General features: G+C 41.7%; 3 protein-coding genes and 1 pseudogene across 4 annotated transcripts in view; 1 reads left to right on the top strand and 3 right to left on the bottom strand.

Annotated features, from left to right (window-relative positions):
* The window catches only part of chrnb2 (cholinergic receptor, nicotinic, beta 2), a 21,520-nt gene extending 12,587 nt beyond the window's left edge, over nt 1–8,933 (top strand). The window contains exons 4-6 of the mRNA XM_084943137.1: nt 413–522; nt 2,151–3,276; nt 6,617–8,933. Coding sequence (XP_084799263.1) covers nt 413–522; nt 2,151–3,276; nt 6,617–6,766 — 1,386 coding nt within the window. The 3' untranslated portion in view covers nt 6,767–8,933. The remainder of the gene's footprint in view (nt 1–412; nt 523–2,150; nt 3,277–6,616) is intronic.
* A 392-nt stretch (nt 8,934–9,325) lies between these two features.
* Nucleotides 9,326–11,209, bottom strand: s100t (S100 calcium binding protein T). Of its 2 annotated transcripts, XM_084943140.1 has the most exons (3): nt 11,138–11,209; nt 10,111–10,273; nt 9,326–10,013 (listed from the first exon to the last, which is right to left on the bottom strand). In XM_084943140.1, the coding sequence occupies exons 2-3, from the start codon at nt 10,270–10,272 to the stop codon at nt 9,849–9,851; spliced, it is 327 nt and encodes a 108-aa protein (XP_084799266.1). In that variant the 5' UTR covers nt 10,273; nt 11,138–11,209; the 3' UTR covers nt 9,326–9,848. The 2 variants fall into 2 exon arrangements, with proteins under 2 accessions (XP_084799266.1, XP_084799267.1); XM_084943141.1 differs by lacking the exon at nt 11,138–11,209 and having other exon boundaries at nt 10,111–10,671.
* A 1,574-nt stretch (nt 11,210–12,783) lies between these two features.
* On the bottom strand, nt 12,784–20,033 carry LOC146377738 (protein S100-A16). Its single transcript, XM_084943142.1, has 3 exons — nt 19,851–20,033; nt 13,346–13,467; nt 12,784–13,235 (listed from the first exon to the last, which is right to left on the bottom strand). The coding sequence occupies exons 2-3, from the start codon at nt 13,463–13,465 to the stop codon at nt 13,080–13,082; spliced, it is 276 nt and encodes a 91-aa protein (XP_084799268.1). The 5' UTR covers nt 13,466–13,467; nt 19,851–20,033; the 3' UTR covers nt 12,784–13,079.
* Nucleotides 20,034–20,986: 953 nt separating this feature from the next.
* On the bottom strand, nt 20,987–23,262 carry LOC146377739 (protein S100-A11-like; annotated as a pseudogene).
* Nucleotides 23,263–24,039: the final 777 nt, after the last annotated feature.

Below are 24,039 nucleotides of genomic sequence, written 5' to 3' on the forward strand. Positions count from 1 at the left end.
ATGGAAAACAAGATAATGTTTGTCTTTTACACAAAGTTGCACAGAGGACTCAGATGTCTGCTGATGCATTCACATGCACCCACACACACATACCTGGGAACAGCTGCTGCATTATAATCATGCTGAGTGGTTTGCGGCCGGGTGTGTTTTAAAGACCATTCAGGGTCAGGACAGACATGAGTGTTACTCTGGCTAATGGTAGAAGTGTGATGAAGGTGCAGGTTGGGCAGATAGCACATAACGTACCTTAGGCTTATCTTTATTGCAACATGTCATGTTGACCAGTGACTGAGTGACGAACACAAAAAGACAAACAGACACACCTTCTCCTCTCTGCTTCTCTCAAGATGTCATTTCCTGCTGTGTGGTTGGCAGATGAGTGACTAAGCGTTGTGTTTTTATTGGCCTTTAGGAGTGGCAGGACTATCGTCTGACTTGGGTCCCCGAGGAGTTTGATGGAATGCTGAAGGTCAGGCTGCCCTCCAAACACATCTGGCTGCCTGACGTGGTTCTTTACAACAAGTGAGTCACTCTCTCGTCCACCTGTCCTCACTTTGTAAAGCCTTCACAAGATACAAACTGATAGTGCATACACTGCACCATGAAAGTACAGAACGAGTCACCTGCACTGCATACATCAGCAAATGCAGTGATGAGTCGGTGCACACAGTTGTTCCACAAGAATGCAAACTTCTGTCGTCTTCTGACTTTTCCACTTGTAAAATATATGAAGCTTATTTGATGTGCTCGCTGAGAGTCTAGATAATTACCATTGCCTGTCTTTTAATGTGGCACTTCTGTCTAGGACCAATGGAAGGATTTGAAATTACTTCTACACTGTCATACAAATATGCAGCCATCACTTTTAATTCTGCAATTGAGAACAGATTACCTTATGAAAAGTCTTCAGGGTGCGCATGGTTGACTTAGCCTATTATGCACCTCCAGACCAAAACTTTTCTGCTGGGAATTTAATGACTTTCAGCCTTATTCCTGTCCTTACCGTCTGTGCATAGTTCATATCCCATCAGCTGCATTCCAGAAACCATCCAGTACTCCTGTGCCGACATCATACATTTTTATGTGTCGATTAATTTGTGGTTTGTGGTAACTAAATACAAATTTACAACATTTAACAAGCTGGCAAGATGAGCGGTAGGAATCACTCATGTGCAAATGAGTGTACTATCACATACATAGTACATAAATGATAACATCCCAAATAAGCTTCACTGTAATGTATTACACAAAATGATTAACGTGTAAACTTCATCCGTATGTTTTGTTAATTAGAATTCTCCTGCATGTCTGAGAGAGAATGGGGATGTTGCAGACCACTGGTCTTAATGTAATGGAAACTGAGTGTCAGCATACAGTATGTAAATCAGCTCATCAGAGCACAGCGATCTGTCTGGCCTTCTCCTCTTTCCCTGCTTCAGGCCTTACTTGACTAAAGATTATAAGATCCCTGACCCAACTAACTCTGGAAAAGTGATCCCGTTAATCCCGTGTACCCCAGGTTGGGGTGTTATCCTCCATGACTCCGATGAGTCCAACTGTCAGTCCTTTAAACTGGAGGATTAACTCAGCTTATGCCACTACCACACCACTTTTTATATTATTATTTCATTTGGAGAAAAGATGAAGCGTGTCATAGTGCACTGAAAATGTGCAGCTATGTGTTCGTGCAGGTTCCTCTTTTGTATGTTAAAAATATTCTTGCTGCATGTATTTTTCTGCCATGATCGTAAGATGACATGAAATTCATACAGCTCACAGTTGGTAGCTTACATGTGCTGTTTAATCGAGCCCAGATTATCTTAAAAATGATGTCTTCTGCCTGGACTTCACATTCATTTGGTTCCTTATCCTTCTTCTGTGTGTTAATATAAGAAGGAGTCTGTGACTCTGCTAACCAGAGAAACCTCAAAAAGTCACACCCATAACTTCAAGATTCGTTAGTGTGTCGTTGAGGTCTAATGAAGCTGCTGCATAATAAGATAAAGCACTACCACATTACCCTATTCAAGAGGCCTGGAAGAAACATGGCTCCTCATGATACTCTTTTATTATTTAAATCATCACACCAGCCTCTGGATTTATGTCTGACTCCTGTTTTTGTCTATATCCTCTCTGACCTTGTCTCTTAGTGCTGATGGGGTGTACGAGGTGTCGTTCTACTCTAATGCAGTGGTGTCTTACGATGGCAGCATCTTCTGGTTGCCCCCGGCAATCTATAAATCAGCCTGTAAGATTGAGGTCAAGCACTTCCCCTTTGACCAGCAGAACTGCACGCTGCGCTTCCGCTCCTGGACCTACGACCGCACTGAAATCGATCTGGTGCTTCGCGCTGATGTAGCCAGCATGGATGACTTCACCCCCAGTGGAGAGTGGGACATCATCGCCCTGCCGGGCAGACGAAATGAAAACCCAGCTGACCCTACTTACGTGGACATCACATATGACTTCATCATTCGCAGGAAGCCTCTTTTTTATACTATCAACCTCATCATCCCGTGTGTGCTCATCACCTCGCTGGCGATCCTGGTCTTCTACCTGCCCTCTGACTGTGGCGAGAAGATGACACTCTGCATCTCAGTGCTGCTGGCTCTCACCGTGTTCCTGCTGCTAATCTCCAAGATCGTCCCACCAACTTCACTGGATGTTCCTCTGGTCGGAAAGTATCTGATGTTCACCATGGTTCTGGTCACTTTCTCTATCGTCACCAGTGTATGTGTCCTGAATGTGCACCATCGTTCTCCCACCACACACACCATGCCCCCTTGGGTTAAACTAGTGTTCCTCAACAAGCTTCCTGCCCTGCTCTTCATGCGCCAGCCGAGAAACAGCTGCGAGCGTCAGCGGCTGCGTCAAAGGAGGAGGGCGCAGGAGCAGAGCGAGGGTGGTCGAAGTGGAGAGGCAGGGGCCTTGATGGTGGGGCTCGGGCTGGGAAATGCTGGTGGGAATGGAGGGGGGACCTCCACGGTGTTTGGTAAGGAGGACAGTGACCCTTGTACGTGCTATGTGAACCGCGCGTCTGTTAAACAGTTTGGAGGGGATCTGGGAGGTGCAGGAGGGGGATCCATCGATGGTCTAAACAGAGTCAGAGAAGGTCGAGAAGGGGGCTCTGGAAACCTTCCAAGAGGGAAGCAAGCAGCTGCAGGTCCTGCTTTGACCCAGGCCCTGCTGGCTCAAGCCTGTCCAGGCTTTGAGGAAGCTGTGGAAGGAGTACGCTTCATCGCAAATCACATGAAGAGCGAGGATGATGATCAGAGTGTGAGTATTATCTGTTGCTTCATATCAGAGCCTGGAGCTGATAGTGTTGCACTAGATTTGTTTATGTTTTATAGCTGGTTAATAAACTTCATTATCATAGTAACTGCAAAAATAGCATTTGACAGCTGCTCAAAATAGATTTTTATGTTGACAACAGATTAAATAAATTAGGACCAGATTAGCTAACTGTCTGCATCAGTGCAAACGCCTCTTTTGGGATCAAAAATCTTCTCTTTGCTGCTGAAATGTGTGGACAATAGTTTTTGAGGAGCTCTTATTGTATATAAATTTATGGGAAAATTACTCAGAGTGGAAAATTGAGCTAAACATATTTCTGGTATTTCGGTATTTCAGTAATGCAAAATGCATAAAGGCTATGTTTGTGTTACAGAAATATGTCTTTACTTTAAGATGCAATTTGCAGTATTTTAGGGAATTTGGGCCACAGTGAAAACTGCAGAGGACACAAGAGCCTCTCAGCACTGTGCACACAGAGTTGTGCAACATAAAAAATAATGTGAATTAATGAATTTATTTTAAACTCTCTTTAGCATCGGCTCTATTATAGAATAAACAGACATGTCTGCCAAGCTATTCATGGGACTCAGATTTCCCTCATATTAGAAAAATATCAGAATTTTACAAAATGCTGTTCAGGATTTTGAAGAAACATGTTTGTTGCCCACTAAACTATTTGATTCCACAGAGGGGGAAAAATAATAAAATGAAATAAAGATCTTAAAGAATAAAAATAATAATGCCAATGACAACAATGTTTTGCCCAACATATGTACTTTACAGTAACATAACTGAGCAAAACACACCTGGCACCATATTTTAATTGTATTTATATATCAAAAATAAAATTTAAATATAACATAATGCAAATATAATTGAGCTGTTAAGGTGGGTGCCACTGCTGCTAGATTTGTCTTTGCTTCAATGTCTGCCTTTAAGAAAAAAAAGAATTCTGTTATACTTTTAAATTATTCATATTCTTATTAGCCATAGCTGCTAGCTACCACCTGAGTTATTATTATTTCTTTAAATGATAACTTAACTCATGGCTAATGTAGCTATCCAATATATGCTAGTAGTTAAAGGGCTAACATTCATGTGTTCACTGGCCAAGTTGGCTTTTATAATAATTGTTTAACACTTAAGTGTTGTTGAAGCAGGAGCTTTACCAACTTCATGTTTTTCATAAAGTGTTGTTCAGATTTGTGAAAATCAATTTAGCTGCTAGTGAGGTGAGGGGCTGTATGCTAGCTGTGTAAAGTTGTGTGCCATCTGGAGGAGGCAAAGACCGCCCTGATGGGATCAATACTTTTGCAAATGAGTATCTAATCCAACCAATCCCGTTTTTAATATCTGAGCCTATTTTGTTAACAACCTGATTGCCCACAGCTGCCGCTGAGTCAGTCTTTCCTTTGACTTTAATAAACACCTGTAGGCTTATATGTCACATAGAAAAAGCAAGAGTAATGTGCATTTACACACATGACACAGTAACAATAACTTAAAATGTGCATCGGTCAGGACAAGAGAAAATGTTGTGTTTTCTTTGAGGAAGCTGTGGAAGGAGTCCGCTTCATCGCTAACAAACCTGTGCAAACCTGAAATCTGTCATACACAGGTTTCAGGTTTGCACACTGACCCATTTTGTAATAAAGCAGCTCTTCTCTGCATAAATCCTGCAGTCAACTTGAGCCTTGCTGTATAATGTTTGTAGATTATTCACTGACTAATCATTTCTACTCTGTTTTGAGCTGTGAATTTGCCCTCCTCCTCATAGACTGTCCTGGGCATTATTGATGTCAAAAAGCGTTTTCTTTGCTTATAAAACTGGAAAAATGTTATTTTTAGATAGTTTAGACAGTTAGTTTTGATTACCTGATAGCGGTCCACTCACATCTGTGCTGTTTTCTGTGATTGCAACACTACACTAATTTATTCCTCTCAGTAAATCTGTCTTTTTTGTGTAATCACAGACTCAGAGATAGTTATTATCCCACTGTAGCTGCCCTGCTTTTAAAGACTGCGATTTTACTGTTTGTGCTGACCTTAGCACTTTAATCAGACACTTTCTTTGACTGATAGAGCCTTTTAGCAGTGAAAGAAAAATATTTTCTTATATTGTAAAATTATATTGTATTGTAAAATTGGTCATTGGGTTATTTTGGGGGGATGGGGCTTAAATTATCTAGTATTTGCTCACTGTCTCCTTATGAAAAGAAACACAGCTCCAAATAAATGCTTTTGTGCTGCTTGTCTACTTTATTTGTTGAGCAGCAGCTTTTAACTTAGTGCTATTCAACTAGCTTAAAAAATGTAATACTGTAAATTTAAACAGCAATTTTGGCAAAAACAAATGACATTAAAAAAGTGTATTTGATGTGGTGCTGCAGTTTACAGCTCTGACACCATGCATGCTAATATAGCCTGTGATAATGTGAGATGAGCACCAATAGTATTGGCTGATAATACATACCTCCATATTTATTACTCAGATTCAACTGTGTATTAACATAAAAAAATTATCATGTCTCCGTGCGTGTGAAATCCTGCCATAAATAATCTTCTTTTATGCGCATATGTTACCAGCCATAAAAAGTATCCAGAGCAGCACAGATCAGTGCCATATCATGTTATAGTCAAGACCGAGCTGTGCGACTCTGCTGTTTAGTACTGCCATTTAAAATGCAGGGGTTAGTACAAAAGGCCAGAAGCAAAGGAGACAGATCTGGTGATGCAATCGTAACCCTCTGAATATTCGACACAGACATGTAATTATAGCAGCAGCGGCAGCATGACGTGTGCATAGAGAAAGAGTACAACTGGTAAAGAGCTGGAATAGAAGAAGCGAGTCAGCAGAGTGAGGGTGTTATTTTTTATGTCTTATCCTGACCGCATCTTATTGGAGCGTGCGTCTGACATGGGAATTAATAAACCGCAGTAATTCTGTCTATCACTGATATAGTTACCATCCCATCGCCTTTAAAATCCTCCCATTCCCAGCGCAGTGCATGGCTCATCATTCATTCCCCTCTCTCTTTAAGTTATCATCACAGGGGTCACAGTTTCAGAACACCCTCTGTTTCTCTCCGTCCTCCATCTCTCTCCAGTATCTTACATCCTTCTCCTCCTCCTTGACTCGTGTCAGACCTCATCAGAGCTGTGTAGCTGAACGAGTCTCCATTCACATTAACACTTCACCTCCATTAACGTTGCGTCTAGTTAAAGGCAGACGGGTAGGTCGAATGATAATGAGCATGACTGGACTTGAGAGTGGGAGTCTGCTCACCTTAATCTTTCTCTTCACCCTGTTCCACAACCACAGGTGAGCGAGGACTGGAAGTATGTTGCCATGGTGATCGACCGCCTCTTCCTGTGGATCTTTGTGTTTGTATGCGTGTTCGGCACGATGGGCATGTTCCTGCAGCCGCTCTTCCAGAACTACACAGCCAAGACCATCAACATGCCAGGTTGACCATTTTTCCCCAGCCACAAGCACGCTGACAGACAGCTCCCCGACCAATCAGCACAGCAGGACATGGGCCGGAGGCGGGGGGTGGGTCTGGGTTTTAATGTGTCTATGGTACAGGAACCGGAACTGGAATAAACAACAATCACATCCATTACCTTTATAGTAACAGTTTTTGCAACAAACGATTTTTCTCCTATGAAGATAAAGAAAAACACCATCTTACTCTTACCTGCAGGTTTTTGGTTGTTGTTTTTTTTGTCCAGATGCTTAATGGTGTGACCTCTTTCTGGTGGTAAGGTCACTCCCTGCTTCCCTCTTCAGCCAGCCAGGGAGTGAGGATTCTCCGAGTTATTCCTTGTTGAACCTTACGCCAGCTAGTTAACACTTTCCGCATTACACTGACTGCTTAACACGTGACATACCTGCCTTCAGCTACGACAGACGTTACTTATTCACTATGTTGATTGATGTCAGTATCAGAGAGGAAAGGGAAGTTTATATCAATATCAAGGTTCTTATACTCCCCCCCCCCCCCCCCCCCCCCCCCAAAAAAAAAAAAAAAAAAAATCCACTGTCAGTAAACTGATTCAGTATATTTTATATTTTATCATAGCATAGCTGCTTACCACAGTATAGCATTGAGTATATATTATTAAGATTTCTCTATGTTTATTAGATCATGCAAGGATATGATGCTAATAGAGAGACTATGGTGTGTTGTATGATTGTATAGATATAACCAGAATGTGATATAAACTGTAATACACAGCCTGTGATGCGCACACTAACACAATATGTGTAAAAGCAACAGATTGTGAAGGAAAAATATATAGAAGGTAGTTGTACTTCGAAAAGAGCCAGGTTGCATTATTACATAAAAGTTAAAGGGATGAAGTAATAGATTATGCATGGACGGTTTTCTGCTCAGACTGTTGTGCACAGTAAGTAGAGAACAGCCGCAGCCTGCTGTGCCAGAGTGCACAGCTGCACTGAGACGAGTCTAGCTCCTGAGAAATTGAGGAAGCTGAGCTAAGAGTGTGGATATGGGCTCCTATATGATGGGCGGTGGAACATGGTGGATTGATGGGAGGTGTATCATGGATATTAAGTCATGTCACAACTGTTCATTTTCTGTTATCAGAGCAGGACAAAGCCTCATTCGCTCGTCATTTTCTCCTCTCTCCTCTCCTCTCCTCTCCTCTCCTCTCCTCTCCTCTCCTCTCCTCTCCACTCCTCTCCTGAATATATAATTCTGCAGTGGATTTTGTTCATGTATGTAATGTCCAGAACATATGTACACATGTACATCTGTGAGATGCAGTGTTCAGAGGAGCATAACACATGTATGTATCCCTCCCACCCTTTCAATTAATCTCTGCTGTCCTCTCTCCAGTCCCGCTCTGTTTATCTGGTCTCACTTCTGACATTTAGTCCACTTAGAACAACAGCTAACTTCCAGTCATTAGTGCCGTATTCTTTTTGTGGCAGATTTCCACAATCTTCACAGGATCCCTGACAACAAAGAAGATGCAAAAGGTCTTTTCAGGCACACATGCAGTCGGGTGGGGGTGGGGGGAATTAAATTTTTAGTAAACAAGAGCAAAATGCCAACAGGAGCAACAATGAAGCAGTCCTGGCAAGGCAATAAGTTGTGCAAAATCACAAGCAGAAAGGATGAATGCCGAGGAGGAAAAAAAAGCAGGATAGGCAGAGACAAAAGACTCTTGTTATTAGTGCAATGGAAAGGTACGATAAACCTCTGGAAAAAGGCCATCTCCCCGGTCACTGTCATTTGCTACAGGTTTCCTGGCTTTATGCAGTCGTGTGAGCAACTCTGCAGCTCAACTCAGTTTTGGACTGGAAGGCGTCTCTTGCTGTGTCTAGGGCGGATGGGATTACCCGCGGGGGTTCCCGGGCAGATCCCGAACAAGTGTGAAAAGCCTATCAGAGACCTGTGAAAACTGTAGGCTGCATGTCTCCACACGGAGAAAGTGCTGCTGTCCACTCTCTTCTCTTTCTCTTTTTGACCTTTCCACTCTCCTTCCTTTCTCTCTCACTTCCTCTCTCATTATGCTCTCCCATCTTTCACCTTCCCCTTCCTGACTCTAAAATCTGCTCCTGTGCACACCTTAACCAGTCCAATAAAGGTTGTAGGTTCAGATTAATCAAAGTATGTCTGCGTGACATGTTTTCACATGAAAGAAGGAAACATTTCCTGGCTTTCTAACACTGATGCTGGCAACTTCCTTTTTTATATGAACAAAAATGCACACACACTCAGTCACACAGTACTTTTTTTTCTCTTAGGAAGCAGGGCTTTTAAACAATAATGTGTTTAAAGCCCTGTCAAGGTCACTCTGGGTTCTGATTATTCTACTGTGAAAACAGGACTGTAGGTAGTTCTTATCTACACATATAAACCTGACATTTTTAGTGCAGAGAACCAGTTTGAATAATTCACACCACAGCAGGAATAACTGTCTCTCATATCTTACGCTTAGCAATACTTAAAGACAGCATCTTAGAATGTGTATTTCGTAAATACCACATAGTATCTCCGGTCTGCATCCATCCACCTCTGGCACAAACTGCTGTACCCATGTGGCAATGCAAATTAGAAGTAATGCACCAAAACCGCTGGATTCAGAGGACCACTTGCTGCCACCTGGTGCTCGTTGTTTGTTCATTCTTGTTCTCTTCTGTAATAATGCATAGCCAACTTGTTTGAGTAAAGGTCACATTTATTTTTTTCGGGGAAGGGGGGCATCCCTTACTTAAATGTGTGACAAGATGCACGAAAAGAGCAGAAAGAGAGATATTCACATATTCAAGAATGACAGCTCTTGAAACACTAAAGATGTTCACTTTGCAGTAATATTACAGTTTGAATGAATTCAAGAGACATTGAAGACAAAACACAACATTTATTTCTCTATTAGAGGTTTGTTTGTGTGTGTGTGTCTGTGTGTTTGTGAACTTGAGGTCCATGACAGGATGTCCCAAACGGGCCTTCTCTCTCTCCTTAAGTGCTTCCTCCCTGGAACATGTGGGATTTTTAAGTGAAGACTCTGGGCGAAGGGTGTGTTCACTTCTTCTTCTCTTGCTTGTCATTGTACTCCAGGAAGAAGTCGTTACAGGCCACAGTGAGAGCTCCAACCAAAATGATGAACTCTGTAAAATCTACCTCTCCATCATTGTTGGAATCCAGGTCTCCCATAATCTTCTCCACAGCTTCCTTATCCTGGGCATTCTGCACGTATCAAGATACAAAAAAAGCAATGTCTTTTCTGTACACATAATCTACATTTGCATCTTCTCTTCCTAAGTATGAACATGTGCTTTCTTACCCCCAGATAGCTGCCAAGCTCTTTGGTAAGCATTTCTTTGAGCTCAACCTTGCTCAGTGTATATTTGTCCCCCTCATTTCCAGAGTACTTATGGAAGGTCTGGATCATGAGCTGCATGGCATTCTCCAGGGTGGAAGCATTCTCGGAGTTAGGCAAAGACATTCTGTAGAGGAACAGAAGGGTGGGTTGAAGATACAGTAAGAACAGTTCATGTGAGTACATGTGCTCTGTCAAGCATTGGGGGAAGCATGGAAGTCTAATGCAGAAAAAAATCAGGTGAGAAAAGCCTGTCTGTCGTTCTGTTTTGCACTTAAATGTGTTTGCAAATATGCATTCAAGTAAGATGAGTTTTGCACACAGTATTTGGGCAGAAACCTTATCTAGCTTAACAGTTTCTTCATCGTGTCCTGGCCCTGATAAGATTTTGCCACAGATAAAAGGATCCTGCTCTGCCAAGGTTTTTGAACCTCCGGGAGTCCGGACATAGTCAGCAGCAACCGGACATGTGAGCCAGCTGATAAGAGTGAAACTCTAAGCTGGTTAAAAAGCTCATCCACTGGAGAAGATGTAACGGGGACACACAGTGGCAACCTGATCTGGCTTTTACTTTAGCTTTACCGGATAGCAAAAAAACACCACAAACAGGTGTAGGTCCTTACCTTTCTTGAACCTGTATCACCTGTGAACTGTGAAGACTTTTCCTAATTGTCAATCACAGCTTATAGTAGTTTTCACATAGATTTTATTTCCCAAAACAAATCAGCAGGATGTAAAAATGACTAGAAATGCATTTTTGGCACGCTATGTCTTTCCGATGTCTAGTTAACCAGCGAAATTGATTTTTATAACTTATCAGTGAATCAACTGAAAGTTCTCCCTGTCCTTAGTGCTCTACACGAAGGTACTCGACAAGTGATGAACTAACAGACATGCTCTAGCTGCATCAGCACCACTATGCAATCATAATTAGAAAAAAAGACCACAGAGAAATGTGGAGACAGTTGAAATCTGTCCCTCTGTTTCTTACCTGAGTGGAGGATTAGTGCTGGCCTGCGGTTCAGGTGCAAAGAGAGGAGGTAAACGCAACTGTTAAGGAGGATGAGGACTACACCGTCTTAAATACATCCCTTACTCCACCCATCCCACTTACCCCTTCCTCCTCCTTCTCTACCCCCTCCACCTGTTGCCCCTCTCCTCTCTACCTTCTCTGTTTACGCCAGAGACACCTGCTATCCGCTAATTGGACATACACAAGAGCCGGTTGCAGCTACAGAAAGACTTAAGGTAAATTGAGGTATTCACAATAAGTCCACAAGCCAAACCTGCCCTAATGTGCTCAAATGTGCTGAAATAAGAAAACTCACTGAAAAGAGAAGAAGTGCTGGAAAAAAGATCTATTTGTTTCCAAATATTCATACGTTGTCTAAACTCACTCGACCAACTGCGCGCTCCAAGCACAATGGGCTGTTGTGCAGTGACAGTGACATATTGCTTACCATGTCACAGGTTGCTATTGAAATAGTGGATTACCCTGCTCCTCTGTTGTGCAACCGCTTTGTACTTCATGTCAAAACAAAGGAAAGGCTTGCAGGAAGTGCTTAAAATACTGCTATACCAAGGCAAAGATTAATAACTCCATAGCTTATCCAAAAGCACCCGGTTTCAAGCAGCAAAAACATTGTTAGGTTAATTGTAGGGGTAGGATGTTCACTGGAGGAGGGGGGTGCGGCGGGGGCTCATGCTTGTTATATTATCCGAAGGATCAGAGTAGCACCGATGAATGGAGCCATCGCACCTGGCAGTCATGCAGAGAAATCCCCACACAAAGGAGAACATGACAATGCAAGGACACACACACACACGAGCACTTTCACAAGCCTATTCACACCTTTGGCTTCAAAACACACCATACATGCAAAAAAAAGCACAAATAAAGACATATTTGAACAGGAACAGAAAAAATTCTTGAAATAGTTCACGACACACCTTTAAAGCTGCACACCACCCTTGCACAAACCACGTGAAGAAAACCGAGAAGCAAGAACAGAGAACTGGAACAGAAACATATTTTAAATAGTTCGTGTGAGGCATCCACCGGACTTGGAGACATCTGGATAATGGTGAGAGCGAGAGCCAAAGACCATGAAAGTAATTGCGTTTCTGAATGAATGATAGACAGGCTTGTGCTTAAAATTAAACATTAAAGCTTTTCATATGAAGAGATCATGTTTTAAAGTGCAGTGATGGTAAAGCATCTTCTCATTAATGAGTCTTTGGAGCATCATACTGTGCCAGTAAGGGGGGTAGCACAGAGTGTGTGTGCACATTTGTATACGCCGAATGTATAGACTTGCTGAGTGAAGGGTGGTGCACAATAGGAAGTGTGGACTGTATATCAGGATCAGGTTGCAATAAGTGATACATCTAAAGGGTGCTGAGTTTGACTAGTCAGGGATGTCGCAGCTATATTTAGCAAGTGCTGCTGGTATCTGTGGAAAGGAGCGGGCATGATTCAATTAGTGTCAAATCATGACAGAGAAACTACTGCACTTATAAAGTACTTCTGCATATGTAGAAAGAAAGGAAATGTATATGAGAAAGGGAGGTTCAAAGGTGAAATCTTAAAAGACTGACAAATGTGCAACAGCAGCAACCACAGACCAAAAAAACCAATTTAATTTTAATATAAAGCTTTTATTTTGAAAACATTGGTATAAAATGCAGGATTGGTATAAAAAAGACCAGCTCAGAATCCTTCAGTGACAGTGTTACTACATAAAGGTTCATTTGGACAGACATTAAGATCTAGTATAGCCGGTTAACTATCTCAGAGAAAAATCATTATGATCTGATGTATATATGGTGGCTGGAATGTTTGGAAATGAAAAAAAAAGACATTTAATAAGCTCAAAAAGAAAAAAAAATGGCTGAATGCAGATCCTCTCCAAATACTGCAACTTCAAGAGTATCTACGATGAATCTGGATTGCTTTCAGTCTTGCGCTGACTCATGGAGTTAGCCAAGTAACCTATCAGGGTAAGGTATTCCTCGAAGCTGACCTTTCCATCGCTGTTTTCATCCAGTCCCCTCTGCATCTCCTTAACAGCAGAGGAGTTGCTTGCATCCTGAGTTTAAAAACAAAAAAACAAATATTAAAGAGATTAGAGATTACAACTGCTTTTAAATTCATGTTCTAATATACTGGCAGCATGACGGACAACCACAAAACACTTACTTCCATGACACCACTGAGGTTTTTCTCCACCAGTTTCTGGAAGGATTTGCTGTCTAGGTTCTCCTTCCCCCTGGAAGATTTAACAAACGTGGTCACCAACGTCTTAATGGCGGACTCCATATCTGTATAAGAGAGTGAGACAAGGACAAAGCAGAAATGAGAATTTAGGACAGATAAAGACATATCTTAGAAGACTCTCAGACTCTCAAACATTGTGCCATGAGATACTTTTCCTGTGAACTTTAATAATATCATAATGCAAAAAACTAAACAGGACATTGAGTGGATGAGACGCTTATTTCATATTGAACATTTCATGCTTTGTTTGGTTCTGATTGTGAAAAATAGTAATGTCAGCTGTGAGTTTGTGGAAGGCTTGTGCACAACTACGTGACCTTTAACTCTATACAACCAAATTATAAAGCATATTATGATGTATTTAAATTGACAAACATGTCATTTATAATACCTGATGATTTTAAAAAGGCAAAACCCAGACAGAAAAAAATCCCCCTAAGACCCTCTTATCCTCTGTGGGAAGAACAGAAGTGAAGAGGAAATCCTGGGATTTCTTCTGACGCCACATTTGCAATAGTTTGACAAACAGATAACATGTGCTTTCTTTTCAAAATGGTGGAGATTGCAGCTTCCACATTTTCTAGGGACATTTTCTTAACTTCACATTAGTAGGATTGCAGAAATGTACAGTATTTTCTAACCCCCTAAAAACAAACCTTTTACTCAGTGTCCTTTGCAGTGGACAGCAAGAATTACTAACTCCCATTTTAACCATTTGTCCCATTCAGAAAGCAGAGGACCAAGTGAGGCAGGAAGGACTTTACTCATACTTGTAGAAGCGAAGTCAGACTTACAGATGTCAGCGGACGAGGTGGACAAGGTTGAGACATTAGGGCGGGAAGGCGAGAGCTCAGAGGACATACCAGCTTCTGAGGAGCCTGAGCTGGGATTAAGTGACCCATGGTCATGAAAAGCAATGTGTAATGTGGAAATTTAACAATTTATTCATTTAACAAACAGGGGCCTCAGTAGCATACGGAAGAACCATACACAGCCACAACAGCCTGGCACCTCCCCCTCATGCTGCTCACAAACTTGGTCCAGCTTGGTCTGGGATGGCATCTCATTCTTCAACCAGTAATTGTCACAAGTCAGCCAGTGTGGTTGTGTTGGACGCTATGGCCCAAACAGCACGCACAAGCTGATCCCACAAGTGTTTAACGGTGTTGAGGTCAGGGCTGCAGGCAGGTTCTTCCATCCTCTCCACTCCCAAATTCTTCAGATAGTCGCTGATAAACCCTGCTCTGTGGGAGCGAGCGTTGTCGTGTTCGAGCACAGAGGTCAGTTGCTAAACCTCATCTTGATATCTTTGTATTGCGAGTGCCTCTAACGACGACAATCCTTGTTTATCCAGTGAGGGAGATGCTGCCTCACAAAATCACACCTCCTCTACCCTATTGGTGCAGCAATCAGAATGGTTGCTGCACCAATGGTGAAGGATGGTCATATCAGGCCTCCTGGCAGTTCTATGAGACCAGCGACTGGCTGTGTGCTGTCTTTTCTGGATTGTCTGGGTAGAGACCCCTCTGCCATACCGTCCTGCAAACCTTGACTGCAAATCTGTTAAAGGCTGCCTGTGGTTCCTAAGTGCTAATAGGGTGAGGAAATGATCTTCTTATGTAGTAGCCTTCTTGGGAAGTCGATTTCGCGGCCTGTCTCTGATATACCCTGTTAGATGGAGCTTGGCCTTCAATTTGGAGATGGCACTGAAGAACAATCCAAATGATACTGCAAGTTGGTTTTGTGCAACACCCACTTGAAGTTGTCCTATAGAACAAGCCTAATTCAGATCAGTCAAACATGGCGTGCTTGGAGTAGACACCAGTTGACCGCTGTAGCAAGGCCTGCTAATCACAGACAGTTAGACACTTGATAGCCAGAACTGGAGTACCAAAAGTTCAAAACAAGAGTCAGTAGCAGAACAAGCTATTTGCATTAGCAGAGAAGATTTGGCAACTTTTTCATGGGCGCAACCCATGTCAACAAATGTGGTACCATTTAGGGGGAAATGAACAGACTTTAATGGTATAAGATTTCCCAAGAAGCATTGTTACAACAAATAAATAACAGACCAATCCATGACTTGGATCCGGATACACCGAGTCCTTATTATAGCTAATTTAATAAGTTGAGACATATTCTTCAAGACTGGGCAGTCCATTGAAGTAACAAATGAGATAATTTTCTCCTCTGATGTTGAAAAAGAATAATGTGAGATTTCTGTTAAACAGCGTGCAGGAAGGCTGCCTCAATCTGCTGAGACCAGTGAAGGTCTGTGCACTGTAGATGAGCTGATGTTTCCTTTCCCACAACTTCAGAGCCCCGCCTTGTTGTCATCTTGCTTGAGCTCAGGCTCCTTAAAAGCCTGGATGTCGTCCTCTGAGCGTTTGCCTTGCTTTTTTAATCAAAAAGTTCAACGATGTGAGGTTATTGTTTTTTAAAAAACAATGTTTATGTGTTCAGTCGTAACTGTTTTAATGTTAAATAAAAAGAACTTTTTTAGTAGAAATCTACACAAAAATGAAACCAATATCATTTCATCACATCACATCATTCTGTCATCACGCAAGACTCCATGTTCATGATAAGGGGCAAACAATTAAACAAAGAAAAACAAAAAAATTAATGAATAACAATTTTTACAAGGATTTCTAAATATCAAATCCTTGTTTGATATTTAGAGTTTTAGAAAATTATTGTTCAAGCGGATTTTGAAAGTGCAAATTTAAATTGGTTTATGTAAGTGTCAAAAATGTGAGAAATGTGAGACACACAATTGACGTCAGCACGGAAGGGGAAGAGGGGGAATGGGGAGCGATGAGGGGACCCAGGCTGGATGCCGGTGGAGGTAAACAGAGCAAAAGAGAGGGAGTGAGGGGAGGCTGAAGAGATGGGGAGTCTCTAAAGGTAAACACAATGGGAGCTGTGATCTCTGACGGTGGACATCTGATCCCCAAAAGCGAACAGGAGGCTGCGAGATCAGATTACTGCCTAATGCCCGACTGCAGCAGCACACACTACCGCGCACTGTAGGGACACAAGTACGCACTGAAATATGTCACCCAACTAGTCAGCCAAACACTAACAGATAACCTGAATGCCAACGTCACATCCTGCACTCACTAAGCAAACCAAAAGCAAACCATTTACAATCTCACTGGATGCCAAATCCGGTAGCTCTAATAAATAAAAAACAGCAACATCAACACAGCACACACTGGAAATATGACAGAAAGCTAAAAAACAAAACTCTACTGATCTATTTTAAGCATGCAACTAATTAATTCCATTAGTCTGTTTTTAAAAGCAGGCACAATAATAAAAGCAACTATTTAAAATACTGTAATTAATGATGATAAAATAACATTTAGACACTGCAGTTACAGGGTCCCGGCTCACTGTCACACTGTCAGGGTTTTCTGAGACATTTCAACATAGCCATGCCATTATTAGGAACACTAGTGCTTTCCCCACTGTGACAAATATCTGCTGTGAAAATGTCTGTGGTTTCATATGTGACACAGAGATGATATATATACATATATTTATATATATGTATATATATTCTCAAATGAGCTGGTGGTGCATGCTTTTTATTTAAAATGCAACGCACCAAGAAAATGCAGGAACTGCTCACAGCTGCAAAGGATTACAAGTAATTGTGGTAAAAAAAAAAAAAAAGAAAAGAAAAGATCTGGGGCCACGTCAGAGCCCTGTACCTCTAATAAACAACTAACAAAAAATAACATGTAAAAAACAACACAAAGAAATAACCATAGTAATTTGACTGAAGTACACAATTACTATGCAGATTAATCAGAGAGATTTTCAGTTATTTTCTGTTGCATGTGCACATTATGATTCCAAGCACAATTTGACTAACACAGGGGTCTTTTAAGGTCACTCCCGTGTAGTTTTCTCTTGTCTCAACAAAGTAGAATTCCAAGGCAATGGCTCGCAGAAAACAAAAGCCCTGAATGAAAGCTGAAGATACTTGAGCAGCATTGATAAGTATCTCAGCAGCGTGGGGGCGAGGCCTTGCTGCAGGATTTCCAGTGTGTATTGGAAACTACCACAAAGCAGCAGTGGACACTGGATGGGTAATAATCATTGGTGCCTGGAGTGATGTCGCTGAGGTAACTTTAGAAGCTGGTAAATCTCCCATCTGACACTGATGTCACGCCTCACTGCTCACACTACTCACCTAATCTGGCCCACACTAGAACACATAGACATGCAGAAAGACGGAAAAGCACACACACATATGCAGAAACACACTCATCTAAAGAAGGACAATGCCAATTAGGACTTCTGTTGCATTAACCTAATTACTGGGTGAATGAGAGCAGGCACCCAAACCCTGGATTTTGTTTCATGTCTCCCTGCCATGCCAGCACACACTGACACACACACACACACAACTCTTTTCAACATTCAAGTTAGCATCTGTCATCAGCCTGCTGCTCATTATTATTTAATACGTTACTATAATTGTCTTAACACCTTCCTAACATCCTCCACAAGTCAAACAGCTCAGGAGCAGGCTGTTTACAGGCCATATATCAAAATGCTCGACAGGCCACAATCCATTAGCATCTCTCCTGAATGTAACAAGATTAGCAGAAAACCAAGAAGGCTCCAGTATGAACCGGAGACATCAGGGCCACAAAAATACAAAATGAGTAGAAAGGAACATGTGGCAGGGCCGTAGGGTTTGTCTGATAAGGGCAGGGAGCGTGTAATGACGACAATCGTGGCTCTTGTACAAGCTCTTAGTGCATACACATTCCAACTCTGAGTGTGGAGATGGTGATTAGAGAGAAGGCAGCTAGTTGCCAAACAGAAGCAATGTGTTTTCTAGTGATTTGTCAGTTGCAACTGTAATGATTAAATGGAAACTGAAAAACAAAACAACATCTGATACAGACATTTGAACAGGAATATACTTTTTAAAAGTTTACCTCATGTGTCCACCAAACTTTGATAAGAGATGGTGAGAGTAAAAATTTAAAAAGCTGCAAAGAGCAAAACTAAAAGCCAGGAATATATTTGAATAAATGCTCTATATTTGTCTGTTTGTGTGCAAAATAATAATGAAAGTAGTGGAATGAAAGCCTGAGTGGAGCCCAGTTCATATTGTTGGTATGAGGGGTTTTTTTTAATGACACTTTTTTGCATTTTACACAGAGTGGTTCAGCAACTGCTAATGTGCTTGTGAGCATCATGGATTATTACCAGTAAGATAAGAGAAGAGCTAGATTTTCCTGTTTTAAACATCTTTAGAAGCCTAAAGTTACAAAATCATCCAGAACTCACAAAAGAAAAAAAAGAATTCGAGTTTTAAACAATAAATATTAAATAAATTAATAATGGCAGTTATTTTTTTATATCACCGGTGTATTATAACATGCAACCCATTAAGCTCCCTTAAAATTATACACACTGTAGCTACATGAACTCCTGAATTAACGGAATAACATGAATATTGAGCAGACCTAGCAAAAGAGAGGGAGGTAATGTGAGGTAATGTGAGGTAATGAGCGCTGAAACTAGATGAGACTTGTCATGTGCAAACCAGTTTTAACCCAGTATGTCCATCTAACCCACCCCTCACTACTCCACTAAAGAAGACAAACTGAGAACGCGAAAACCGAGAAAGTTTGAGCATGCTTCCCATCTCAGACCAAACGGATCTCTCTCTTTTTTTTTCTGTCTTCTTCTGCGATGGCAACCGACGTGAGCAACCGTTGATCCTTGTGGGTGACCAGCTCCACCCTGGTCGTGTTGTTTGCACTAGGTGTGACTGACTCACTTCCCCCGTGAGCATACCTGTCATCGCCCAGGTCGCTATTTCTCCTCCGCTTCATTTACTACACCGGGTCGAAGCCATTCGAGTCTCACTACCGGAGTCTTATCATAACGTTAATAATTCACAGTGATGAGAGTCAAATCTGACTGTCGTTACAACGGTCACATTATGATTGACTAACGGGGCGATAACAGCCTCGGCGCACACGCCAAAACTAGTAAGCGCCGCGCGTAACGGAGATGTTAGGGGCTTGCCCACGTCGCACATTTACATTTAGCCCTAACTAATCCTCACAATTTGTAGAGTGACCACGGGCAGGAGTGACACACAGCAGATAAATAAGTAAACACGACTCGAGACTCCGGTTTCTGTGTAAGTGTAAAGGGATTGGGGTTACATTACCAAGAAGATGAACCCGATCCCTGTGGCCACCAAGCTGGGTAATGACAATAGAGAGGCTGGCAAGTAATAGAAAATTGATGACACGGTGCAGAAAATAAGTTCAAGTTTTCAATTTTTTGTGTTGAGTAGAAACGTTTGAACTCGTAATTAAAAAAAAGAAACAGCTGAATTTATTAATGAAGAGAACTCGTAATGGAGAGAGAAAAAAGCACTCACCTTTGAGAGCGAGAACAAAAGCCTATATAAACTGTCTCAGCAAATGCTCTGCTTCTTTCTTTCAGATCCTCCTCGCAAGGCTTCCTCTAGATTAAGCAGCTACACATATCTTTTCCGTGATTTAACTTCTGACTCAAGCCAGTTTTTTTCACAGTTTTAGGGCGTGTGCCTGGGAGAGGAGGAATGTGGAAAGAGGCGCAGCTTGAGCAACGCAGCAATATTTTCTTAACAAAGATTTCCGTTGTTCCACAAAAGAGTCTAAAAAGCGTTTTTGATTACAAAAAACATTCGTACTTTCTGCTTCTGTTTAATACTCACACCCGCAACTTTGCTATTTTTTAAATATATACATGTATTATATTATATTGTTCTTTTTTTTCTGGCACAGTTTCTCTCAACAAGTAGGGACAAGAGCGCGCGCATGTTTTAAGCGCGTGTGTGTTCAAAGCCTTACGAACAGACAGACGCAGTCAAGCCACACCCTGAAAGTGGTTCAAAGAGTGGAAAGATGGAGTTATGTAGCAAAAAAGAGGACCCCCCCCCCCCCCACACACACACACACACACACACACACACACATACAAAGTAACGAATGAAAGACTGGACAGCAGAGAACACAGAACTATCCTGTTACATTTTATTCAGATTTCTTTTATGAGTTCAGATTTTTCCCTAAACACCACCTCTGTTGGCGTCCGGAGGGGAGATGATGATTAGGAAGCCAGGAATGCGCACACAGAAACACACACACACACACACACACACACACACACACACACACACACACACACACGGCTGTAACACACTACATTCCTATTCTGCAGTTTCATCATAGGACTGTGAGCACGCAGGGCTTAAAGCGTGTGTGTTTTCGCTGCGGGCTGGGATTTGTTCTAAAACCACCGAAACCGTGTAGTGCTATGTAAAAGTGACTGAATCTACCTGACAGCCTCTTCAAACACGTGAGGTGGAAATGAAACACAAAGTATTGACTAAAAAACACATAACTGTGAAACTGAAACGGGCTTTGGGGTGTTTTTCATCTGGCTGAAATCCCGTTTTTTTTTTAACTGCATGGCACACAGGCGACACAGTAACACACAGAACTGCGAAAGAAAGAGTATCCGAGGACACTCTTATTGGCTAAACCTCCCATGCTTGCTCGCAAGTTGCCCAATCAGCTGCCAGAATTCCAAGAAGTTGAGCTTCCATCATTGTTCTTGTCCAATGAGTTCATACGTTGATCAATGGCAGCAGGGTCATCAGCTTTCTGCAGGAAAACAGGAAATCACATGTATCCAATACTAAAAAGAACCGTCTCAGTCCGTGGATAATGCAAAAATTCGGTTAACACTGGTCATGTGTATGGAGCGAGAGATCAGAGGCAAGCAGAACACACTGGCATGCAAACGAGTTTAAAAAAAAAATCATGCTTCATCAGCAGAAGTGGTTTGGCACAGAACTCTATTGACTCTGTCCCCATCTAGTGGTCATTGCGATTATTACAACTATTCAAACAAGAAGAAGCATGTGGAATTTTCCACACTGGGGGTAAAGCAGACCTTTATCCTTCAAACACGTAGAGCACAGACAAGACAGTCTCAACAACACAAGACTTTTTTTTTTGAGGGGGGGACATTTAGTGTGAAGCATTAAATGGAGGGTAATATCCTGTCCCAATATGAGATGATGTAACTGCTCATTCATGGTCAAGATCACAGGCAGGAGAGCTGTTAAATGACTCAAAACTCCAGTAAGACTGCAACTGTTGATGAGAGCTCACATAGATGATGACTAACGCTTAATAACATCAGCTTCCCCCTTATGATTAATTTCGTGAGAAACAAAACTCAGTTTGAGCAAATTGAGTCTCCCTGATTATACTTTAATAATGAAACTGCGGGCCTTCAAACTGATATCTAAGTATGGTACTTTGTGTTGCATCTGGTCTTTTTTTCAGCGTAGTCAGCGTACAAGAAGTGCTAACAGTTAGTAGCCTGCAGCCTAAATCCGCATATTAACTGTCTGTAAGTACAGAACATTTTTGAACCAATAGTCAATACAAAAAAGAAAACAGGCATCTATAGAAATAGAAAATGTAATAGATACTTAAGTAAAGCAACCAACCTGCTGTGACTATTAGATCAATGAATAAGAGGTACAAATGAAACTACTGTGCACTGATTTTACCTTGACGAAGTTAAGGAGCTCTGATGACACCAGTCTGTAAAACTCATCTCTGCTCAGCGTGTCAGAGGAACCATCCCTGCCAGCACAGGCCTTGAACCCAGACACCAGCGCATTAATGGCCGACTCTTTTAAAAGGATATACTGAAGTTCAACAGAATTCTAACATTGATTTGGAATAAAAGACAGTGGAAACTCACCAGCTGTGTGTGTGTAGGTATTTGGTGAGTACAAACGTCTTTCTTCTCCTTTTGTACCCTGCTGTTGACAGGTTAAGTAGATAAATCATTGGAATTGTTAAAAGTGTAAACCATATTTCCAAAGAAACCACAAATGTTTTTCCATGACGCAGCTGTGTTTTCAGATGCACGCACAGCATGTAGCCAATCTTTGAAGAAGGATGGATTACTAGATGCATCATCTCATTCAGGAAAACCACCACAAGACTGAGAAGTGAAGCTAAGCGAGGTTAACATTAACGTTCTGCACTGCCTGCTAACTATTTTTAATCATTTTTGCGGGTCATCCCAGTGCACAGACAGTTTATTTCCTTTGCTTCTTGTGAGTATGAAAATGTGGGCAGAATGCTGTGGAGAGCAAAAAGTAGAGCAGTACATCAGGTATATAATTATACTGTCTGCATATGGAAACTTTTGAATGAGAATGAGAATGAGGCACTTGGGTTTTACCTCATAAAACAATTTTTTTAAACTCTAAAGCTCTGACAGGATGTGCACAATTGGCATATTAGGGAGGCAGTTAGCACTAACAAGCACATCGGCTTTATCATCCAAATATCCCCTCTTCTAGTTTTTGTTTCTCTGCTGTATGACGCACACACCCAGACACACACATCTTTATCCCCTTATACTTGAAAAAGCAGTATTTAGTTCTCCTCCTTCCATTCCCTTGGCTGTCATTGGGGAAGGAGAGTGTGGCAACTAACTCAAAATAAATGGCTTAGTGAGGGGGCTGGAAATTGCTTCCCTACACACAGTCTTATAAAAGCATCGGTGCTTTCAGTGGGCCAATGCTTCTAGTTGTTTTAAGATTGATATCCTGGGACTGTAGCTGCAGGTGTATCTCTGTCTGAGGACTTGTCTTAAAGTTCTCAATTGCTACTTAAGTCTACAACACCAGCATTTGGCCTTGAGGCAAACATCATAGGCCTAAAGGTTTCAAGCTAAATATAAACTTAAATTACTGCCTTGGGGTTGTAGGCCATTCCCAACCAATCAATTTAGGCCCACATGTGTCCACATTTATTATTAAATGAAATGAATTCAGTAGATTAGTGTCACCAGTTCAGTTTCTGACCAAATTTAAGTAAATACGTTCACAGCCTGTTATTTTGTAAAAGACTGTCCTGAAACATGTTCTCTAGAAAATTGACATGTAGTGGTGAAGCTGACCTTTGACCCTTAGGACATGAAATTTCACAGCTTAATTCATTTATCCTATTAGACATTGGTGAGAAATATAGTCACAATTATTGACTTTTGTTTAAGGTCACAGTGAAGGTCGAAGTGTTAGTATCCCATCTGAAGAAATTATGAGATATGTTGCTCTTGAGAGTACGACCTCTGCAGGGTTGTACAGACAATGCGCTGAACCATGACTGTTTCTGACGCAGGAAGGGTACATGTGGAAAACTGTAATATTCAACCAGGTCCATCATCCACTCTCCTGTCTAAAACAAAGAGAATGATTGACTGACATGACAGACTCCGTGACTGAATAACATGAAATCACAGTAATCTATATGTCACTATCTACTGCTCTATTCTTTCTCACATTTGTTCCCAGGAGTGCAGGTAGTTATGCAGTGGTTGGCCTCACAGTAAGAAGGTCCTGTGTTTAAATCCACAGCTATTTTGGGCCCCATGCTGAGCCTGCACAGATTCTCTCCAGGTCCTCTGACTTATTCCAAACCTAGACATGGGGTGAGGGTGCTCGTGGTGGTGCATTCCAGTGTGCTCCTAGCGCCAGTCCCAAGCCAGGA

This window comes from Perissodus microlepis, chromosome 11 (genome assembly GCF_051167445.1).
Source record: "Perissodus microlepis isolate ML-2025 ecotype Zambia chromosome 11, ASM5116744v1, whole genome shotgun sequence".
Classification (NCBI taxonomy): Eukaryota; Metazoa; Chordata; class Actinopteri; order Cichliformes; family Cichlidae; genus Perissodus; species Perissodus microlepis.